General features: G+C 49.2%; 1 protein-coding gene across 3 annotated transcripts in view; it reads right to left on the bottom strand.

Annotated features, from left to right (window-relative positions):
* LOC118097497 (semaphorin-3F) overlaps positions 1-15,423 on the bottom strand; it is a 32,586-nt gene extending 17,163 nt beyond the window's left edge. Inside the window, exons 1-7 of one of the 3 annotated variants that reach the window (XM_035140371.2) lie at positions 15,267-15,423; positions 12,864-12,992; positions 3,946-4,106; positions 3,536-3,598; positions 2,808-2,927; positions 1,609-1,702; positions 823-942 (exon numbers count right to left, since the gene is read on the bottom strand). In XM_035140371.2, coding sequence (XP_034996262.1) covers positions 823-942; positions 1,609-1,702; positions 2,808-2,927; positions 3,536-3,598; positions 3,946-4,106; positions 12,864-12,969 — 664 coding nt within the window. In that variant the 5' untranslated portion in view covers positions 12,970-12,992; positions 15,267-15,423. Of the gene's footprint in view, positions 1-822; positions 943-1,608; positions 1,703-2,807; positions 2,928-3,535; positions 3,599-3,945; positions 4,107-12,863; positions 12,993-13,428; positions 15,247-15,266 lie in introns of those variants that run through there. The other 2 variants (XM_035140370.2, XM_035140369.2) reach the window with 2 other exon arrangements.
* Positions 15,424-23,632: the final 8,209 nt, after the last annotated feature.

Here is a 23,632-nt window from a genome sequence, read left to right as displayed (position 1 = left end):
AGTAGAGAGTCTAGGAAATTTTCTACACTTTAGTTTGTACTGTGGTCTAAACCACAGAGCCTAGGGCTTGCCAATTGGAAGGTCTCCGGTTCGAATCCCCGCAATAGGGTGAGCTCCTGTTGCTTAGTCCCAGCTCCTGCCAACCTAGCAGTTCGAAAGCATGCCAGTGCAAGTAGAAAAATAGGTACCGCTCCGGCGGGAAGGTAAACGGCATTTCCATGCGCTGCTCAGGTTTTGCCAGAAGTGGCTTAGCCATGCTGGCCACATGACCCAGAAAAACTGTCTGCAGACAAAAGCCGGCTCCCTTGGCCAGTAAAGCAAGATGAGTGCCGCAACTCCAGAGTCGTTTGCGACTGGACTTAACTGTCAGGAGTCCTTTACCTTTACCTTTTTTTATAACACATACACAGCTCCTTCCCTATTCTTACTCATTGGGGTAATGCTCAATTTTTTCATGGGGTGGGTTGAGTTGGATCTGTCCTCTTGCATGATGAGCATTCAGATTCATAGTCTGTTCTTTGTGCACTCAGTTTTGTTTTGTTTTTTTAATGCCACAATCACTTTAACTCATTTTTGTGAAAAAAAGTGGCAAATGAACACAAATAATAATGAGGATGAGAAAGGGTGTAAGTCTGCTGAGCTGCAGTTTTCGCCTCTATGGCACTGCCAAGTGCAAGGCTCTCCAGGTGTGCTGCAGCACGCACCCTGCTACTTGCGCCACTCACAGCACAGGAGATGAGCCATACTTCTCTTCATTATCCACAGTCTGCTATCCCAGTACTCATCGCCACCCGCTTCTGGCTACCTCCATCAGCCTCATACCATAGAGCCAGCGGGAATCATGTTGCTCCGTGCGCACAGCCGGTCGAGGCCCCATCGTACGGAACACAGCAGCATCAGTGCCCATGAAATCCACATGAACTCCAGCATACAGTGTGCTATCTGGGGAGAGGAGAACAGTGGAAGAGGCACATGACAGCATTAGTCAAATAGACACACGGACACATGTAGAAATATAGCCAATGCAAACCTGAAGGAAAGGGAACTGGGTACAAGAGTGTAGACCTTTGGTCCATCTGCTCCAGTATTGTCTGCTTTAACTGAGAAACAGCAATCCAGAACATTAGGCATGGGTCTCCTAACCCTGGTTTTGAATCTCCTTTCAATTGTGATTAAACAGGGACCTTATACTTCCAAAGTACCGGTATGTGCTCTGAAACTAAGTTATGGCCCCTCAGTGGAAAATATCTTCTTGGCCTGCAGCATCCTCAGCAGCTTCTTGTTCCCTGCCAATCAGCTGTTTAGCGCTAACTGACTGCTTAGCTACCGTAATGCAGCATGTCTAGTAAATACAAGAGAAAGACAAGTCATCAAACAATGGTGGCTGTAAACACACAATGACATGGTCTCTGGCTCAATTGGGCAACCTATGGCAATTTACATGCTGACAAGCAAAATGGATCACACTCAACTAGAGCTCTCTTGTAAGAAAAACAAGAGTTAAAAGACAAATACATGTATATGCACAACACTACTGGTACTTTATAGAGATATCTGGTAGCAGGGTTGCATCCAGAGACACATGCAAACTCACTCAAAGTCACTTACTGACAAGCACAGCCATGCTGTGCTGCCGGGGGTCATATGGGCATTTCCCCTTCCCTGGCTCCAGTGAACGAGGCACCATGCGGAAAAGGTATTCCTTTGAAGGGACAAAGGGGGAGAAGAGAGAATGAATATGTGCATGGGAACCAACCTTGAACACCTAACCTAAAGCCCAGCTCATTTCCAAAACTGTGGAGGGACAAAGTCCCACTCTTGACCTGCTCTCCTTTTCAGAAGTACCCTCTCTCTTCAGAAGCTCACATAGGTAACTGTCTTAAACTAAGGTTGTGTGTTCACTAAAGCACATTGGTAAAACATTCTTTCCCTCAAAGAATTCTGGGCACTGTAGTTTTACCCCTCACAGAGTTACAACACCCAACAATCCTGAGCAAACTATAGAACCCAGAATGTTTTTCAACGGTATAGGACAGGCATCCCCAAACTTCGGCCCTCCAGTTGTTTTGGACTACAATTCCCATCTTCCCCAACCACTGGTCCTGTTAGCTAGGGATCATGGGAGTTGTAGGCCAAAACATCTGGAGGGCCCAGTTTGGGGGTGCCTGGCATAGGATGTAGGCAGTGTACATTTGTCCAGCATGCTATTGGTCCATCTAACTGGGAAGGCTTTAAAAGAGAATCAGACAAATTCATGGCAGAGATGGCTATCAATGGCTCTTGGCCATGCTGGCTGTGTTCTGTCTCCACAGTTGGAGGCATCAATGTTTCTCAACTCCAGTGGCAGGAAACTATGGGAGGGGGTGGTGCTCTTGTGTTCGAATCCCACTTGCAGGTTTCCCACAAGCATCTGGTTGGCCACTGGGAGAACAGGAAGGTGGACTAGCTGGGTCATGGGCCTGATCCAGCAGGCTCTTCTTATGATCTAACTCGCTATGGTCAACCACAGGAAAATGTGTGGGTCTCTAGATGTTGCTGGCTGCCAACACCCATCAGTCTCAGCCTCCATGTCCAATGATCAGGGATCATAAGAGCTGTAGCCCAGCAATATCTGTGGGGCCATAGGTTGCCCACACCTGAGTTACATTGACTGGTAGTGGCACTCCAGGGTTTCCGACTGGGATCCTTCCCAACTCTACCTGGAGATGCCGGGGATTGAACCTGGGCCTTTGGGCATACAAATCATGTCTCTACCACTAAGCAGTGGCTCTCCTCCCAGCGGGAAGCAATCCGGGTTCTCTGCTTACTTCAGAGCGCCAGCCACGGTTGACGAGGGCACAGACGGGGTGGTAGGCCCCTGTTCCACACACGTACAGGTGAGTGCGGTTCAATGGTTGCATAAGCCGGATGTAGTTGAAACATTCGCCCTGGAGGGTAAAGAAGAAACAGGGCATGAGCTGGCAGACATCCTCTTGGCAGCCAGAAGTTGGCTCAACCCCCATTTTCTCACCCTGTCCCCTCCCCAAAAAATAAAGAGGAAGGGGAGCTGACTTCTGGTGGAGGCCATTGCTCAGAGATTAATATTTCAGATTGGGTAGTGTTGTTAGTAACGCAACAGCTCAGAAACACAGCTATGCAGGATCAATGGATAGCAAAGATGATGTCACGGAGGTAACAGCTTTGTTTTGCTCTGGGTGTTTTTTTTTTTGGGGGGGGGGGTAATATTGTTCTTACAGGTACACAAGAAAACCCAGGAGGTCCAGGGGTATTGCCTGAAGGCACATCATCTTGTTGAAGGTAAGCCAGTCTGGGCCTGGGAACCACATGCATGCCACCTCAGGTTCCACAATGGAAGAAAAGTGGGATATAAATGTAAGAAACTAAAATAAGGAGTCAGATGGATCCAGGGGCAGCCTAGAGCCATAGCCGCATTGACGAATGGTCTTTCCATAGGGATTTGGGGCATTTAGACCAAAAAACCCACTAGTGGTTGTGAGGTGATACCCAGAGTGGTGGAGCAGCAACTATGACTCACCCTCTGCCCCTTTCCTGCCAGGCGACACTCATTCTGGTGGTTGGGAAGTGCTGGCCAATGAATCTGTGCAGAGAGAGACAGAGATAGATGAACAGGAAGAGGATTTGCTTTGAGAGACTGGAGGTATTTCTCCCTCCATGCCTGGCCTTCACGCACTTGCAGTTAGCTGCCTTCTGAAGCTTGGCCAAGAATCTAGGGTGCCCATCTCCCTGGCTGCCTCTGCTCCAACCTATCCCATGTTGTTCTTCTTCACCTCCTCCCATGTTACCCCCACCACCCACCACCCGAACCCAGCCTTTTCTGGACGCATCCAGCGGGCCACAGCCCAACCACAGAAATGCTGGGCAATGTGGCCCCTTTCATTCTGACCCAGCGCGGCTCTCCTTGAGGCCCTCTGCAGCAGGGCTTACAATGAGCGGCTCCTTGTTGATATTGTGAAGATCCAAGGCCACCAGGAAGTCTCGTGCCCCCAGGTAGAGCCGCTCCTGGTCTTGGTCCATCAGCAGGATCCGATAATCGCTTGTGTTGAAGGAAAAGCTGAAGGGGCGGGCAGTGCGTGTCTCCAGCAGTTCTGGGGAGATACATCCTTGGAGTCAAGGGTCAGTCCCACAAGCCAGTCCACTCCATCAGCCCACTGGCCTCCAAAAGCATCCTCACCCCCCTTCTTTCTTGCTGCCTTCCCCATAGAATGGGCAGCAGCAGGAGCAAGCTAATCTATGTGATCCCTGGTCTGGGCTCAGGCGGAGCTGAGCTGAGCTCAGGGGGTATTTTGGTCCCATGAAGTGGCTAAGGTGGAGCCGACGTGGGTGGGGGGGAGGGAGGGCGCTCAGCGGCTGGTACAGCAAAGAGCCTAAATCCCCCAGCAATCCCCATGGCCACATTCCAGAGGCGAAGATCAGAGAGTGGTGAGCTTCCCACCTGCGGTGACCTTGGGGATGTGGCCAGAGGACAATCAACCTCTTTGCCCAGCTACTTTCTGCAGCCAAGTCCGGGCAAGAATTCAGAGACCAGGGACAGAAATTGGCCTAATCCCTGTGGACAAGTGGGCAGAAGAACAGATTTCCGGGGAGCTCAGAGAGGGAGACAGGTGGGGAGCGGGGAGGGAAAGGAGCCCGAGTGGGATGAGGAATTGAGATCCAATTAAAATGAAAGGAACAAAAGTAAGTGCAGGAGCAGGACTCCAGGGTCCTCAGCCAGCGGGCCCTCTCCTCTGTTCCTTCCTGCTCCGATTCAGCCGGCCAACTGAGTCTGAACGCCGGAGACAGAACCCGGGGAACCTGGTGGAATTCCCCAAGCATTAACACATGGCAGGTGGGAGACTATCATTCCCCACCCTGCAATAAATGTCAGGCAGTCCCATGGCAGGATGCCCAGGGCAGGGTGTGTCGTGCATACCCAGATCTGATGTATACAATGACCATTATATAACACTGGTGGTGCATAAAACACTACCAAGCAATACTGGATTATTTCTTAGGCATTATAAGCAACAACTTGAGAGGGCATGGGAGAGTTTTTCAGTCATAAAGGAGGTGGTGGCAGTAAACCTGTGACCCTCTGGATGTTGTTGGACTTCCAGCATCCTTTGCCTTTGGCCATTCTGGCTGGAGCTGATGGGAGTTGGAGGCCAACAGTATCTGGAGGGTCACCCCCCCACCTGTGCCATATGAAAACAGGATGTTATATAATTACCAGTGGGAAAATGTCAGTTGTTATTATTATTATTATTATTATTATTATTATTATTATTATTATTTTCGCACGTGCCCTCGTGACCACGTCTGGCTACCTACCCCCTTCCCTCCCGTCTTCTCCCTCCGCACTCTAAAGCGCGACTCGGAAAATGTCAGTTATGATAATTAATTATTAGGTGTTAGGTGAAGGCACAACTTCCCTGATTTTCTCCTCTGACAGGAAGGGGAGAAATACCACAGGGTGCTCTTGCCATACCAGCAGCCGCTTGGGAGGCTGTCTATATGGGTCCCCAGAGACTTTGGAGAAAGAATGTGTTTATGACGTTTACACTGGATAAATCTGGAATCTCTCTGGAAATAACATGCTGTTGTTGTTTTTCTGTCTGGGGAAATTCATGTGGTGATTCTGTTGCTGGGTAAACAAAGGCATAGTTGCTAAGGAACACAAATCTGCAAGGAAAAGGACCTTTTGGGGATCTGAAAACCCCTCACGTCTTCTCTCCTTGATTGTGCCCACCAGTGGCAATGGAAGGTGCTTTAGATGTGTCTCTAACACAACAATACACAGAATACTTTGAAAGCTGCCCCTAATTTGCACAGTCAAGGTGGAGGGAGACTTCTACCAGCCAAAAACCAAACAAATCAAAAACAGGCATCATTTCCTGCATTCGCACAACAGACATTTGGGCAACTTTGTCAGGAGCGTGCAGGAAGACTCCCTGAAACGCATATCCAGACCAGAGATGTGCCACTAATAAGAGCCTTGCTAGATCAGACCAGAGGCCCATCTAGGCCAGCATTCTGTGGTCACAGTGGCCACCCAGATGTCTCTGAGAAGCCCACACACCAAATATGAGTGCAATAGCGCTCTCTGCTGCTGTTGTCCTGCAAAGACTGGAGCTCAGAGGCCTGCACATAGCTGCTATCATGACGAGTAGTCATTGCTAGAATTATCCGCCATGAATGTGTCTAATCTCCTTTTCAAAGCCGTCTAAATTGGTGGCTGTCACCACATCCTGTGGAAGCAAATCTCATAGTTTGAGTATGTGCTGTGGGAAGAAGTACTTCCTTTTGTCCATTTCCACACAGAGAAGGTATTAAAAACTGTCACCAGACATTTATTAGAACCAGGTGGAGTATCCTCTTGCAAGGAACCACATTTGGGGTTAGTGTTTGGAGGAAATCGGATGGAGCACGAAATGGTAAGTGGGAGGGAGGTAAGGATTGACAGTTGGGATGGTGATCAAATTTTGTCGGTTGACAGTGGAGGGGGGAGAGGATGAAGGGTAGAGGGGATTAGCTGAGTGGGAATGGGTTTAGGAGATTACTGGCTCTAATTGCATTCATCCCAGACTTCAGCTGACTGAATTTATTTTCATTGTTCCTCAAATAAAGCGCTTGGTTGTTAGCCCTGGATAACTGTCGGTGAAAAACATGTTTAAATACTTTCGACACCTACCCCAATACACCTATTCACTACCTGACCATGGGGTTGTAGTGGATAGATCAATTAAGACTTGTGAAAACAGCATAGAACAATTGCCATGGCTGCCCTGCCCCCCAAATTCCATGCTAGGAACCATTAGGAAAGGAATTTGAAAGAAAACTGTCAATATCATTATGCTATTATACAAATCTTTGGTGCAACAGCACTTTAAATACTGTGTGCAGTTTTGGTGGTCTCACCTCAAAAAAAATATGGTGGAACTAGGAGAGGTGCAGAAAAGGGCCACCAAACTGATCAGGGAGATGGAGCAAGTCCCCTGTGAGGAAGGGTGGCAACATATGGGGCTTTTGAGTTTAGAAGAAAGGCAAGTATGAGAATGCATGGCAGAGGTGTATAAAATTTAGCATGGCATGGAGAAAGCGAACAGAGAAAAGTTTTTCTCTCACACATAACACTAGAACTTGGGGGCACCCAACGAAGCTGAACGTTCAAAGATTCAGGGTGGGCAAAAGGAAGTTCTTCTTCACACAGCGCTCACTGGAAGGACAGATCGTGAAGCTGAGGCTCCAATACTTTGGCCACCTCATGAGAAGAGAAGACTCCCTGGAAAAGACCCTGATGTTGGGAAAGATTGAGGGCACTAGGAGAAGGGGATGACAGAGGACGAGATGGTTGGACAGTGTTCTCGAAGCTACGAACATGAGTTTGATTGACCAAACTGCGGGAGGCAGTGCAAGACAGGAGTGCCTGGCGTGCTATGGTCCATGGGGTCACGAAGAGTCGGACACGGCTAAACGACTAAACAACAACAACAACAACTTCACACAGCTGAGCCATGGAATTCACTCCAAGAAGATGCAGTGTTGGTCATCACCGACCTGGATGGCTGAGGATGAGGCAGATTCATGGAGGAGAAGGCTATGAGCAGCTACAAGCCACCAAGGCAATGTTCTACCTCCACTGTCAGAGGCAGGATGCTCCTGAATGCCAGTGGGTGGGAATCACAAGTGGGGAGAGAGTGCCGTTGCTCTCAGGTCCTCCCATGGGCATCTGCTTAGCCACTGTGGGAACAGGATACTGGACTAGTTGGGTCTATGTTCCTTTCCCAATAAAACTGCCTTGGCACCTCCTGCACCTACATACCATTGCTCACAGCAAGACTACAACACTTTTGGAAAGCTATGAACTTTAACAAGCCTCTAGCATGAGTGGCAAATGACCCTTGCAATAGAATCTGATGTCCACTGAAAGGAGCTTTTGTTAAGTCCTTCCCAAGTTCCTTCCTGGGTTCAAGTCTCCCCTCTGCCCCAAACTCACTGAGTGGCCTCACGGGTTCTATTTTATATCACCAAAAAATAAAATGTTTGTTACATGCCTTGGCACAGGGTAGACAATCAGTTGGACATGGACAAAAAAGTGACCTTCCCACATTGTGCAACAGCAGGAGAACCCACCATATCAAAGGCGCAGACGACCAGAACCCACTTTGTAAAGGTGCATGGGCTCTTAATGTGGCAGACGTGTTGAACAACCACAAAGAACATTGTGTACCCAGCACAGATCTTCGCCACACTCTGGCCAAGCCCACGGTGCAATCTAGGCTGCAGCAACCAAGCAGCTTCAGTTCACAAAGAGCAACTGCACAACACTCTTCTCCCCACACTGTTCCCAAATACCGTAGTAATGCCCAGCCATACTTCCACTGCACACCCTCCTGCCTTCATGAAACATAAGCTGGCCAGGCGCCACATGAGATTACTGACTCCCCAAGGCTGCAATCCATGACATGCGTCCTCACCACATACAGTCCTATGCACACAGACACAGGCAAACACATGTGTCTATGCATGTGTGCATTCATGCATGCGCACATGTGCGTGCGCACACACACACACACTGGGCAGAGTGGTGTTCAGGGCTTTGCCTTTTATAGGCAGGATTGCTGCTGCCCAAAGGAATGAATTGTCCTTTGGCCAAGGGTCTCTCTCTCTCTCTCTCTCTCTCTCTCTCTCTCTCTCTCTCTCTCTCTCTCGCACACCCATACCCACCCATGTACTCCAAGGGCTGGGTTAGCACCAAATGCCTTAGCTGAAGGAAAGGAGGGGAAAAGGGCTGCAAAGAGAAAAGAGGGTTGAGTGCCCGTAATGGGGGTTGTGGCATGCACTCCCCCAGCAATTAAATTATCTCCTCTCTGCCCCAATCTCTCTCACTTCCCCTTCCCAACAATGTGCTTTGAAAAGGGGAATCCATCCAAGTGTGTTCCAGCCTCTTCTCTGTATGGCATGCTGGGTATTTTAAGCCCTTCTGGGAAATCCTTTCCCCCTGTGACTGGCAAGTAACCAGATCCCGGAATCCCCGAGAACAGAGAGTGTAGGGGGAACCCAGCAAGGTCACAGGAGATGTATTTGGGGATGGGGGAGGGTGGCAGGAGAAGCCAACATGACAGCAGAGGACCCACACACACAATGACATGTATTTGTGCGACTGGAAAAAAATACACCTGTAGTAAGACACTTTCCACAGTAAGAACACAGTCTAGGCGATTTTCCTGCCTTCTGGCAGTATCTCAGCATGCAAGGGCATGCCTTGAAGGTGACGCTTGTGCCAGATTCGCAGGTGTCATTGGCACATGAATTGACATGATTTGCTGCATAGGACGCAGTCAGGGAGAGAAACCCACACAAGCAGACTTGGCCCTGTGCGCATTGACTGCATGGCCCACTCATGCTGTCCTACACATGGCACAAAATGCTGCTTATATACATACAACTCATGGCAACCATTGTGGGAATGTGTTCACCTTTGCTTATGTGTGAATGGCCTTATAGTTCACATATATAGTTGACGATCTCTGCCCCAAGATCTGCTTGTTGCTAAACATTCCCATTTAAAATATAATGGGAATTATATTTAAATCCCATTTAAATATAAACTGCTCACACACTTGCCAGCACACGAAAAGCTGTTGCTTATTGTGAGACTACACACATATAGCTGCCAGAATAAGGCTGCATGATTATGTGGTGCCGATGGAACCTATTGCCACATGGTGGGGTGGCTGCTACAATGAGCAAAAGCTATTTTTAAAAAATCATAATTAGATGGCTGTAAGGAAAACGCGGGTGGCACTGTGGGTTAAACTACAGAGCCTAGGGCTTGCCGATCAGAAGGTCGGCGGTTCGAATCCTCGCGATGAGGTGAGCTCCCGTTTCTCGGTCCTAGCTCCTGCCAACCTAGCAGTTCGAAAGCACGTCAAAGTGCAAGTAGATAAATAGGTACTGCTATGGCAGGAAGGTAAACGGCGTTTCCATGTGCTGCTCTGGTTCGCCAGAAGTGGCTTTGTCATGCTGGCCACATGACCTGGAAGCTGTACGCCGGTTCCCTCGGCCAATAACGTGAGATGAGCGCGCAACCCCAGAGTCGGTCACGACTGGACCTAATGGTCAGGGGTCCCTTTACCTTTTAAGGAAAACAGACTTCGCTGGTGGCTTCTAGGCATAATGGCCAAAAACGCAGCCGCCATAAAGGAAAACAGCATCTCTCTGGCTACCACATCAGAAGGCTTAACAATGAGGGATGGACATGGGCATCAGACTGTAATTGTAAATCTCTCTGAGGATTCTGGTTGGCTGCTGTTGCTAGAATCCCAGGGCAAAAAAAATCCAGGCCATTGGTCAGATACCAACAAACAAATCTCCTGATCTGACAGGAGACCTTTCCCTGTTGCCCTGTGGAGGGACCCACTGTACATCCATCAACATAGGTAGAAAAGGGTACCTATTTTCTAGAACAGGAACATCCAACTCCCCATAGACTGCGATCTACTCGCAGTATATAGAAAAACTGGCAGAGATCTATCCATTGTCATTGGATGGACCGAAGTTGTTGAGCTTTTTTTGGAAAAGGCAAAGTTGTTGAGCCACAGTTGTTTTCCCCTGGGGGGGAGGGGGAGATCACAGAGGGGCCAAAGATCTACCAGGATCTACCAGGTACACCCCACGATCTACCAGTAGATCACGATCTACCTGTTGGACATGCCTATTCTAGAACACCTTACTGTGGGTTATGTGGTTCTCATAAAGGAACATCCATGCTTCCTTGTGTCAACCAACTTTCAAGGTGAGAAATGTGGCGTTGTTCTTTCCGGGCCTCATCCGCATGCAAAAAGGGCATCTTCATTTCTCCTCCACTTGCAGATGGGCAGATATCAACATTTACAGTCCACCTTTGTTTGAGTAGCTCACGGCAGCACACATGGGGACTATCCCATTATATCCTCACAGTCACTAGGATCAAGATAGTGACTGGTCCAACATCATGCAGGAAGCTTTAGAGCAGGCATCCCCAAACTGCGGCCCTCCAGATGTTTTGGCCTACAACTCCCATGATCCCTAGCTAACAGGACCAGTGGTTGGGGAAGATGGGAATTGTAGTCCAAAACATCTGGAGGGCCGAAGTTTGGGGATGCCTGCTTTAGAGCCAATTGTATATCTCTCTAGCCCAAGTGGCCCTGTGTCATGCTAGAGTTGTGAAATGATTGCCTACATTTTACGCACACAGCCCAAAGCCCTTGCCTACCACTGCCACAAACACCTGTGAATCTGCCCCTGTTTTTCTTCTTTCCTTTCATGTCACTGCTTACTCACATACAACCTGCCCTCTGACTGATCAATACACAATCTCCTCCTCCTCCTCAATGAATGGCTAGGACTCCAAACAATTCCAAGGAGCTTGGAGTACAAACATAACAAGGGAGCATTATAGAGAAAGCCACGTGTGCTGTTATGAAGATCCTCAAGATGAACTCAAGTGCAAATGCAAGGAGTGAAAGATCTCTCTCCCCAAACACCCCTTCCAGCAGGCTCCTGCACAGCAATAATGCACTGCAGTATTATTAGTAGTAGGGCTGAAATGTTTAGCCAGTCAGGGAGAGCAATTCAAAATCTTGTAGATATAACTGGGCAGATTTAAAATAATTCACTAGCTTTTACCCATGCACATGTTTTTGAATTCACAGACAGCAAGCACATTAAGAGGAGAAAGAGGCATCACCCCCTTGCAACTTTCTCCCAAGGAGGGAATGCCTCTTCTGGGGTGGGCACCTTCTGTGGGACACCCACATGCACCCACTATCTAAGAATGCTACACTCCTGCCTCAGAACTGTAGTTTTGATTTGATTTGGATGGAGACTACTGTAGTTTTATTCATATGCAAACCAATGCAGATATAGCCAGTTACTCAATTGATTAAAAATCTTACCAGTTACTTTCACCAGCTGACAGCCCTAATTATCCTGATCTTTTGGTGCTGCCTGCTGCCATGAGAACCCCATATTTAGGTTGGCTGACAGAAGCAAACACACACACATTTCAGTATGGAAAGACAGTGTTGTGTAATGGTTAGTGTTGGACTAGGACTAAGGAGAGATTGATTAAAATCTCTGCTCAGCTGTGAAGTTCACTGTCATTACCTCTTTACCTAACCCTACCACACAGGGTTGTTGAGAGGATAAAAAGAAGGGGAAACAGAACTGTGTGCAATGCATTGCCTTGAACCTTGAGACAGGATATCAATAAAATAAAAAATAAATACAATGGGTTGTAGCAAACTAAGTTTTACTCAAAGTAGACCCATTGAAATTAATGGACCCAAGTTAGTCATGTCCATCAATTTAAGCAGATCTACTCTGAGCAGGACTAACACTGGATACCACACAATTAAAATCACACACCCTCCATAACAGTTCTGTTCTAAGCAGCACCCCTTCCCAGAGTTGCCCCAGTACCAGAGCCGGCACTATCATTAGACCAACTAGGCAGCTGCCTCAGGCGCAGAGTCTGAGGGGCACAATTTTATACAGATTAGTTTTTGTTACATCTTATAAATTCCTGATCATGTTTTACTTTTATATTTTGAAGAATCGTATCATGTCTACAAGACACTTGTTTCTGAAGAGTGAAGTTAGCAATTTGGGGGGCGGGATGCCGGGTGCAAGTACTTAGTCTTGCCCAGGGGGGCAAAATAGCCCGGCACCGGCGGCACTGCCCAGTGGTGCCACACCTCCTGCTTCTCTTCTGTGCCCACCTGGAAGGCGACGCCCACGTGGCCTTGTCCTCCTCCTCCCCCCACAGCCCTGGGCCTCGCCTGAGTCCCGCTGAGCCGCCGCCGCCCTCTTCTTCCTCTTACCTTTGTAGGTTAGGTAGACCCGGGGAGCGCCGGCGAGGCTGCTCTGGCCCAGGCAGCAGCGGAGCAGCAGCGCCAGCAGCAGGAGCGGGGGTGCCCAGGGCGCCATGGCTGAGGGAGTCCTCGGGACACCTGTAGTGGCGGGAAGAGAGAGACACCTGGAGCTGCGCCCTTCTTCTGCAGGGCTCTGGGGCACCTGGCGAGGGGAGCAGCAGGGGAGGGATACACGCGCCCCCCTGGGTGCTTGGCGGCAGGGAAGCGGTTGGTGGGGAGAGGCCTAGAGGGCGCTGCGTCCGAGGGCGCGAGATCAAAGGCGCCTGCCTCGCCCGGCCCACCCGGCGCCCGGCCAAGGCGCTGTAACCCGAGTGGCGGCCGCGGCTCCTGGGCACTTCAAAGGCTTGCTCTCCCTCTACCCGCTTCAGGCTGCACGCTCCCCCCTCGCCTCCATTCTTGCTCTCGCCTCCTTCCTTCAGGCCAGCGGCACTTTGAAGTTGGGGGACGCAGGCTGGGAGTCCCCCAATGGGTGCTGGCTCCCAGCCCACCGCACCCCCCCCCGCCCAAACTCTACCTCATTGGACTCCTCCTGGACCCCGGGAAATGGCGCCCCCTGCCGGCGCCCCGCCCGGAGCACTTCGCCTTGGGACGGCCCCCTTCATTCTGGAGAGGGCACCGACGCTTGAGCTGCCATTCTGGACACAGGCTCGGTGTTGCAGCGGCCTCCTGACGCCATCACTCTCAGCACAAGGGGGCAGGAACGGCAGCAATCCCTCCCCGAGCCCCAGCCGGGCTATAATCTTCCCCATGCCACAGAACAGGTGCCAGGGGACAATGCCAGGAGCACCCCCTCCGCGCGCCCCGCCAGCCCCTCCGCTCCCACCCTCTGCAGCGCCAGCACACGCAGCTCACACTCCGTGCCAGGGCTCGGGCTGGGCGCTTTGATCTGCCTGCCAGTCCCGTCCCTTCGGCTCTCCCTGCCCTATGTGCGCTGCTGCTCCGCCCTGCCCTGTCCCTAGTTCCGCCGACGTGCTGCAACCTGTCGCTTCCATACCTGAGCCAGGTGCAGCTAACCGAAGCAGGGCATGCTGGGACATGGAGTCCCAAATAGCCCCAGGTGCCAGAGGGGCTTGACTCCCTTAACGCGCACAGCTCACCCCCATAAATCGAGGGTCCATGCTTTGCATGTTTGGCCACATCTCTCCTTTGACACGCCAGAACTCCGAGAGCACAAAAGACCCCCTCAGGTCCGCTCCTCCCGGCCAGATCTGCAACAGTTTTGTTTTGAAAAGGACAGAAGCTTCCCTCCTTCCCAGTTTCTTCTTAGTTATTTGCTGCCTGGCCCTCACCCCAGAAACGGCTGCATCATCTCAGGCAAAAGCTGCAACTCCAACGCGCGCTTTCCCGGGAGCGAGTCCTACTGAAGCGCCCGCGGAACGTCTTTTGAGTAAACGCGCGCAGAGTCAAAGCGCGAAGAGAAGCAGAAGCGGCGCAAAGTGTGTGTGTCCCCCCCCCCCCCAAGCTTTAGAGGAAAAATAAATAACAGGACTGGAGAGGACGAATGTTGCAACCTAGGACTGCGGTGGAGGTTGGTGGGGTGGCAATCTGTTCCTGGGATTCACAGAAGGAAGCACCGGGGCTAAGGAAGAGGGCCAGCAAGATCATTACAAGGGCTGCGGAGTCTCCGGCCTTAAGAGAGGGGAAAGGCAAGGCGCAGAGGAGGCCACTCACCGCCCCTCGCCCGCGCTGCTCCCGGTTCCCGACCAACGCAGCGGCTCAGATCCCGCGGGCGCCTCCACTCGCCGGCGCGCACGAAACTTTCTCCGTGGTGATGTTTCTCCGGAGGGGAGCCGGTCGCCGCGAAGGGAAGAGGTGCATCGCTGCCCCCCGCCTCCCCACCCCCCCCCCCGCGGGATCCTGGATTTTGTCACTCCGCGGAGGGAAAGAGAAGAAGCTGAACGTCGCCCCACCGGGCAAACCCACCGCCGCGCTAATCGGCGTGAAAGTTCCTGCTCTGCCTCCTGGAGCCAGAGAAGCAGAGCCGGCCTCTCCCGAGACGGGCGGGACGCCTTAACCCCTTCGCTGCTCCCGGAGCAGAAGAGGAAAGCGCTCCCGAGGCGGGCGGGCGGGCAGCGTGGCGCTCCCCTCCTTCCTTGAGCAGGAGGGATCCGGGCAGGAGGGGCGGCGGTGCAGCCTGCAGGCAGGAGGGACTCCGAGCAGTTGGGCGAGGGCGGGGCTGGGGCTGGGGAAGACCTTCCCCAGCTGGGGGTCTCAGCCATCCGCCCCCTTCTTTGATGCCTCCTTGCCTGCTATGGGGCGCTCCTCCAAATCTGCCCCTCAGCCTTTGGGTGGTGAGAATCTGGCTCCAGTAACAAAGTCCAGAGTCAGGAGGAGCTGAGAGAGGTCTTTTACCTGCGCCAGGATCCAGCGGGCGCGTGTGTGTCACAACAAGCCCCTCTCGTGCCAGGCAGGCCCAGGAGGCTCCGGGGCCCGTTCCTCGGGAGCGGTTTGCATCCTGCCAGCCGCACCTTTGGACTCTCCCCAGCGAGGAGGAGGGCGGCACCTGCAGGAGGCCAGGAAAGGGGGGGGGTCCTTGGCAGCGGAGCCGGAGAAGGCGGGGTGTGAGGTGCTGGAAGGGGCCCGGGGCAGATCCGGCTGGAGGAGGAGAGGCGAGAAAGACGCCTTGACAGGTGGGCAGGCTACCCCCCCTCCAGAATCCAGTTCTTTCCCACCAGCGCACCCTTCGCACCGAGCGACCCACCTGATCAAGCTCCTCTTAAAAGACAGGATGGCGCCAGACTTACTTTGGCATCTAGCAGAGATGGGATGGGGCAGCTCTTGCACAGCAGAGCCCAGGATGTAGCTTCCAGGAGTCCAGCTCACAGGAGCACCGAGGTACATCTCTTCATAGCTGTCAACCCACCCTTTTTTTTTGCAGGAAACTCCCTTATTCCTGCTGCTATCCTGGATTGTTAGATATACCGTAGACTGTCCCCGGGACAGGTGAGGCTGCTGATCCCTTATTTTCAAATCCAAAAGTTGACAGCTATGCATCTCTTGCCTCCTTCAAAGGTCGCAGAACGGAAGAAAGTCTCTTTCTCCAACCTCCCCCCCACCCTCCATCTTTACTCTTTATGACCCAGTGGGTTTTGAGAAAGTGGGGCTGTCAGGAAAGGACAGCTGCCTGAGCCCCCAACACGCGGCAGGGCTGACTCACCACATTTTGAAGTTAGCAAAATAATATACTGTACTTTATTGGCCAATGTGTGACTGCCCTGTAAGACCATTTAGTGTGGCCTAAAAATACCACTGTTCTGCGGTTGCTTTCCTGAGCTTTGGACCACATCTTACATACAAGGCACAGTGAGCCCAAGATCCACCTCTGAAAGTTTGCTCTGATTATGCCCAAGCTGCCACTCTTCTCTGGTGAGGCTGTTGCTTCTTTTCCTTGAGAGTGCTACAGTACAGGAGAAACATTGAACTCTAAACAAAAGACCCCCCAAAAGCAAAGGCCTGTAAATATAGTCAACCACAGCACTACAAAACACTGTAAAAACATGAGTCAGTGAACTGTAAAAGAAACACAGCACACATGATTTATACCAAATATGGTCTTGTGTTGTACAGGGATGTGGAACTGGTGGCCCCCCAGATGTTGGTGAACTATCACTCCCACCACCTCTGATTATTACCTGTCTTAGGCTGATGGGAGATGGTGTCTCACTCTGGCAACATCAAGGGCCACAGGTTCCCATTATATTTTCACAAAGTGTGTCATTGTGAAGCTTGATCTATGACAATTCAAAAGGGAGGCCTAGCAGCTTGCTCATTTCATTAACCTATTGATGAGTATGCTTAATTTAAACATTGCACATCACATTGTCATGTAATAATACTTTATTGAGCTAATACTTAAAGAGTACTGATTTATTGGGTACCAGATAGTGCCTGTGAACAAGAGCCTTCTAGATTGAATTGATTGACCAATATGAGTCATGTAGTTCTTCAGTTTGGGTACAACCTTCCAGCCCATGTGAATCCCCAGATTCCTTTAATTTTTACAAAATGACTTGGTGGTGGCCTGGGGGGTGGGGAAGGCGTGGTTGGCCATCTAATAGAATATTGTTGCACTGCCTAGCTATAATCAGAAATAGTCAGCAGGTTCCTTGCCCTGTGGGAGACACCTAAAGCATCGCTGCCAAGTTATCCCTTTTTTAAAGGGATTTTCCCTTATGCTGAATAGGCTTCCTCGCGAGAAAAGGGAAAACTTGGCAGCTATGCCTAAAGGCTGCATTGTTGTTGTTGTTTAGTCGTTTAGTCGTGTCCGACTCTACGTGACCCCATGGACCAGAGCACGCCAGGCACTCCTGTCTTGCACTGCCTCCCGCAGTTTGGTCAAACTCATGTTCGTAGCTTCGAGAACACTGTCCAACCATCTTGTCCTCTGTCGTCCCCTTCTCCTAGTGCCCTCAATTTTTCCCAACATCAGGGTCTTTTCCAAGGATTCTATTGGAGCCTCAGCTTCACGATCTGTCCTTCCAGGGAGCACTCAGGGCTGATTTCCTTAAGAATGGATAGGTTTGATCTTCTTGCAGTCCATGGGACTCTCAAGAGTCTCCTCCAGCACCATAATTCAAAAGCATCAATTCTTCGGTGATCAGCCTTCTTTATGGTCCAACTCTCACTTCCATACATCACTACTGGGAAAACCATAGCTTTAACTATACGGACCTTTGTCGGCAAGGTGATGTCTCTGCTTTTTAAGATGCTGTCTAGGTTTGTCATTGCTTTTCTCCCAAGAAGCAGGCGTCTTTTAATTTCGTGACTGCTGTCACCATCTGCAGTGATCAAGGAGCCCAAGAAAGTAAAATCTCTCACTGCCTCCATTTCTTCCCCTTCTATTTGCCAGGAGGTGATGGGACCAGTGGCCATGATCTTGGTTTTTTTGATGTTGAGCTTCAGACCATATTTTGCGCTCTCCTCTTTCACCCTCATTAAAAGGTTCTTTAATTCCTCCTCGCTTTCTGCCATCAAGGTTGTGTCATCTGCATATCTGAGGTTGTTGATATTTCTTCCAGCAATCTTAATTCCGGCTTGGGATTCATCTAGTCCAGCCTTTCACATGATGAATTCTGCATATAAGTTAAATAAGCAGGGAGACAATATACAACCTTGTCGTACTCCTTTCCCAATTTTGAACCAATCAGTTGTTCCATATCCAGTTCTAACTGTAGCTTCTTGTCCCACATAGGGATTTCTCAGGAGACAGATGAGGTGATCAGGCACTCCCATTTCTTTAAGAACTTGCCATAGTTTGCTGTGGTCGACACAGTCAAAGGCTTTTGCATAGTCAATGAAGCAGAAGTAGACGTTTTTCTGGAACTCTCTAGCTTTCTCCATAATCCAGCGCATGTTTGCTATTTGGTCTCTGGTTCCTCTGCCCTTTCGAAATCCAGCTTGCACTTCTGGGACTTCTCGGTCCACATACTGCCTAAGCCTGCCTTGTAGAATTTTAAGCATAACCTTGCTAGCGTGTGAAATGAGCGCAATTGTGCGGTAGTTGCAGCATTCTTTGGCACTGCCCTTCTTTGGAATTGGGATGTAGACTGATCTTCTCCAATCCTCTGGCCATTGCTGAGTTTTCCAAACTTGCTGGCATATTGGGTGTAGCACCTTAACAGCATCATCTTTTAAAATTTTAAACAGTTCAGCTGGAATATCATCACTTCCACTGGCCTTGTTATTAGCAATGCTTTCTAAGGCCCATTTGACTTCACTCTCCAAGATGTCTGGCTCAAGGTCAGCAACCACACTACCTGAGGTGTACGAGACCTCCATATCTTTCTGGTATAATTCCTCTGTGTATTCTTGCCACCTCTTCTTGATGTCTTCTGCTTCTGTTAGGTCCTTACCACTTTTGTCCTTGATTATGGTAATCTTTGTACGAAATGTTCCTTTCATATCTCCAATTTTCTTGAACAGATCTCTGGTTTTCCCCATTCTATTATTTTCCTCTATTTCTTTGCATTGCTCATTTAAGAAGACCCTCTTGTCTCTCCTTGCTGTTTTTTGGAAATCTGCATTCAGTTTCCTGTATCTTTCCCTATCTCCCTTGCATTTTGCTTGCCTCCTCTCCTCCGCTATTTGTAAGGCCTCGTTGGACAGCCATTTTGCTTTCTTGCATTTCCTTTTCCTTGGGATGGTTTTCATTGCTGCCTCCTGTATAATGTTACGAGCCTCCATCCATAGTTCTTCAGGCACTCTGTCCACCAAATCTAAATCCTTAAACCTGTTCCTCACTTCCACTGTGTATTCATAAGGGATTTGATTCAGATTGTATCTTACTGGCCCAGTGGTTTTTCCTACTTTCTTCAGTTTAAGCTGGAATTTTGCTATAAGAAGCTGATGATCTGAGTTACAGTCGGCTCCAGGTCTTGTTTTTGCTGACTGTATAGAGCTTCTCCATCTTTGGCTGCAGAGAATATAATCAATCTGATTTTGATGCTGTCCATTTGGTGATATCCATGTGTAGAGTCGTCTCTTGTGTTGTTGGAATAGAGTGTTTGTGATGACCAGCTTGTTCTCTTGACAGAACTCTATTAGCCTTTGCCCTGCTTCATTTTGAACTCCAAGGCCAAACTTGCCAGTTGTTCCTTTTATCTCTTGATTCCCTACTTTAGCATTCCAGTCCCCTGTAATGAGAAGAACATCCTTCTTTGGTGTCATTTCTAGAAGGTGTTGTAGGTCTTCATAGAATTGGTCAATTTCACTTTCTTCAGCACCGGTAGTTGGTGCATAAACTTGGATTACTGTGATGTTAAAAGGTCTGCCTTGGATTCGTATCGAGATCATTCTGTCATTTTTGAGATTGCATCCCATTACAGCTTTTGCCACTCTTTTGTTGACTATGAGGGCCACTCCATTTCTGCTACAGGATTCTTGCCCACAGTAGTAGATATGATAGTCATCCGAACTGAATTCGCCCATTCCCTTCCATTTTAGTTCACTGATGCCCAGGATGTCGATATTTATTCTTGTCATCTCATTTTTGACCACATCCAGCTTACCTCCACTCATGGTTCTTACATTCCAGGTTCCTATGCAATATTTTTCTTTACAGCATCGGACTTTCCTTTCGCTTCCAGGCATATCCGCAACTGAGCGTCCTTTCGGCTTTGGCCCAGCCGCTTCATCAGCTCTGAATCTACTTGTACTTGTCCTCCGCTCTTCCTCAGTAGCATGTTGGACGCCTTCCGACCTGAGGGGCTCATCTTCCAGCGTCATAACTTTTATATGCCTGTTGTCTTTGTCCATGGAGTTTTCTTGGCAGGGATACTGGAGTGGCTTGCCAGTTCCTTCTCCAGGTGGATCACGTTTAGTCAAAACTCTCCACTATGACCTGTCCATCTTGGGTGGCCCTGCATGGCATAGCTCATAGCTTCTCTGAGTTATTCAAGCCCCTTCGCCACGACAAGGCATTGATCCATGAAGGGGAAAGGCTGCATAGGGAAAACATTCTTCAACCAGTCTTTGGCCTTTTAAATATTTGTGGAGTGGGGGTATGTTGTTGTTGTTGCTGTTGTTGTTGTTGCTGTTGTTAGCATTTTGTGGTTTTATGTTGTAAACTGCCCTGTGATCTTTGGATAAAGTGTGGTATATAAATTTGGATGAAATGTGATATATAAATTTAATTAATTAATAGGGAAGAGCCATAATTCAGTGGCAGAGCACACTGCTCCCAACTTTAATCTCTAGTTAAAATTATTCAGATGATAGGAAAGACCACTTTCTGCCTGAGACCTGGTGAGCTGCTTCCAGTCAGAGGAAGCAATCAATACTGGGCTTGATGGATATATAAAGTCGTAGCATATATAACAGATTTCATTTTTGAGAGACTCCGTAGTTCAATGCTGGAACACAGATTCAATTCCTGGCATCTCCAGGCAGGTCTGGGAAAGACCTATTTGAGATCCTGGAAACCTGATGCCAGTCACTGCAAAACAATACTGAGCGATATGGACCCGAGGTCTGACTCAGTCTAAAGCAGTTTCCGATGTTCCTCATACGACCTTCTCCCCAGGAAGGCTCAGTATAAACTGACCTTGAGAAGGAAAAAAAATACTCTGTTCAAAGGCACAGGAAGCCAACACCCTTCTTGTATTAAGAAAATATCACGCCAGAAGATAATATTTGTGATTATAGTTGTGCATTGTATATTTGGAGAGATTTCTTGCCTTGTGTACATTGGGCTTCCGAATGACCATTCTCACTACTTTCCTTCCTCCTGCTTAAGCCAGGGAGGCCCAAACTTTTTTTCAAAGAGGGCCAGATTTGATGAATATGTGTGAGGGCCAACCAAAGTTGTTGAGCTTGTTTTAGGATCAAAGTTGAGCTTTTTAAAGGATTTAAGCCCAAAGTTGTTGAGCTTTCTTTAGGATTGAAGTTTACCTCAAATTTCTTGAGTTTTTTTTGGGATTTTACCCCAGGACATATACTGCCGCGGGGGACATATTAAATCGACCAGTGGGCCAAAATGGACTTTGGACATGTCTGGCTTAAGCAATCTTCTGTTACTAGCTTTCCAACCACACATACAAAATGATGTCCACTCTTAAAAAAAAAAAGCACCAGAGCAGGTGGGAAAGGAAAAGAAAGATGGGAACATGCTCACTTATAAGGTTTCCCTTCAAAAATAAAAATGGAAAAACAGTACTGCACACAGTTGGGAAAATCCATTTCCCTTCCCTGTGCTAAAGCGTTCCCCTCCCCCCACCTCATGCCCAGATTTCCCAGACTAGTGCAAATGCCTCTTTTCATGCTCCAGCCTTATTGTTAGGAATTGCTGCCCAAGCATGAGCTATTCCTGTCCCCCTCCCCATCCTGTGTGCATGCCACACACAGCAGGAATGGTTCCCACGGTTCCTGGGTCCCCCCCCACCTCATGGAAGGGGGCTGCAGGAGAGGGCATTACTAAAGGGGGAGGGAAGAGGATGTGTTGTTGATAGAGATGAGAGAGAAATGAGCCTGATTAGGGGAGGAGGGTTTGATTATTCCCATTGCCAGCAGGTGCTGGCGGAAGGAGTTCCATGGGGATGGGGGTGCCTAGCAACACTCTCTGAAGCGCAAACTGGGCGGAGGAAGATGGGACCTGAAAAACCAGCCAAGGAATGGGGGGAACCTACATACCCCCTAGAGGAGTTTAGGTCCCAGGTCAAATTCTTTGGGCCAGGAAATCTATTGCAATCCACAACAGAACCAAATCCCAGAGAGAAAAACTACAGTATTTGGGCATCCATTCTCTCCCTTCAAAGAAGCACTCTCCAACCTTCGCTTTCGACCCTTGCAGGTAGATTTGCAAGGGAGTTGAGCCTGTTATTGGAAAAGCCAGAAAGAGACTTCTAGACCTTATCTACGTTGTGTTCAGGCTACCATTATGTGGGCCAAATGCAGCTCTGCACTTAAGGTCTCCTCACTATCCCAAGAATGTGGGCTGGAAGAGGATAGGGGTGAAGTTGAAAACCTGTAAATGTAGAAGGTCCCTGATGAGGTTTTATAGATTCTCTCTCAGCTACATCTATCCTGTACACTTAAAGTACATATAAAGCACATGGCTTCCTTCAAAGAATCTTGGGAAATGTAGTTTGTTAAGGGTGTTGGGGATAAGTTCTTCAGGGATAGCTATGTGCTTTAAATTTATGATGTGGATGTGAATTTTGTCTGTAACGTCTGGCTGAATCACCCAGTTAATTATACTATGACGGCAACCCTTGACACAGTGCATCTGGTGGAGTTAGGGCAGAGGCCAGGACTGAGAATCAGATCCTGGATTCTGTCACCTGCACACTCCAAATATGGTAGCTATGCCTAATGTATGCAAAAGACACTGTTTTGCACCTTTCCTGAGAAGAACTTGGTACATGTTTTTGGCTCCTCCATAAAGTGGAAAGCAGAAGATGAGGGTGTCTGTGAGAACAGGGCATTTCCAGACTGCTGATAATTTTGCAGGTGGGAATCAGCTGCATTCTGGGAAATTCAGGCCATGCAGTTAAGATGGATTTGGTGCTCAGGCTTAAAAATAATAAATAATGAGAGTAACAGGAAAATACACTGGGAAATATGGGATAACGATTGCTTGATGCAACATTAATGGTGACATTCACAACATACATTTTACGCTCCATTATACCACTTTAAAGGGGACGCGGGTGGCACTGTGGGTTAAACCACAGAGCCTAGGGATTGCCGATCAGAAGGTCAGCGGCTCAAATCCCTGTGATGGGGTGAGCTCCCGTTGCTCGGTTCCAGCTCCTGCCAACCTAGCAGTTCGAAAGCACGTCAAAGTGCAAGTAGATAAATAGGTACCGCTACAGTGGGAAGGTAAACGACGTTTCTGTGTGCTGCTCTGGTTCGCCAGAAGCAGCTTTGTCATGCTGGCCACATGACCTGGAAGCTGTACGCCGGCTCCCTCAGCCAATAATGCGAGATGAGCGCTGCAACCCCAGAGTTGGTCATGACTGGACCTAAGGGTCAGGGGTCCCTTTACCTTTTATACCACTTTAAGAGCCATGGCTTCTCCTAAAGCAGAGTTTCTCAACCTTTTTTGGGCCACGGCACACTTGTTCCATGAAAAAAATCACGAGGCACACCAACTCTGTGCCGCCCTCCCCTTTTCGGGGAGAAAACTGGGCCTGGGGTTCAATAGTACTGTAATCAATAATGATTGTGGTGGTGGCGATGCAATCAGATCGTCCCTGTGACGGGTAGGGGGCTGAAGGCTC

Source organism: Zootoca vivipara, chromosome 16 (genome assembly GCF_963506605.1).
Source record: "Zootoca vivipara chromosome 16, rZooViv1.1, whole genome shotgun sequence".
In the NCBI taxonomy this organism is placed as follows: Eukaryota; Metazoa; Chordata; class Lepidosauria; order Squamata; family Lacertidae; genus Zootoca; species Zootoca vivipara.
Note: the sequence above shows the minus strand (reverse complement) of the source record. Positions and strands in the feature narration are given on the sequence as shown.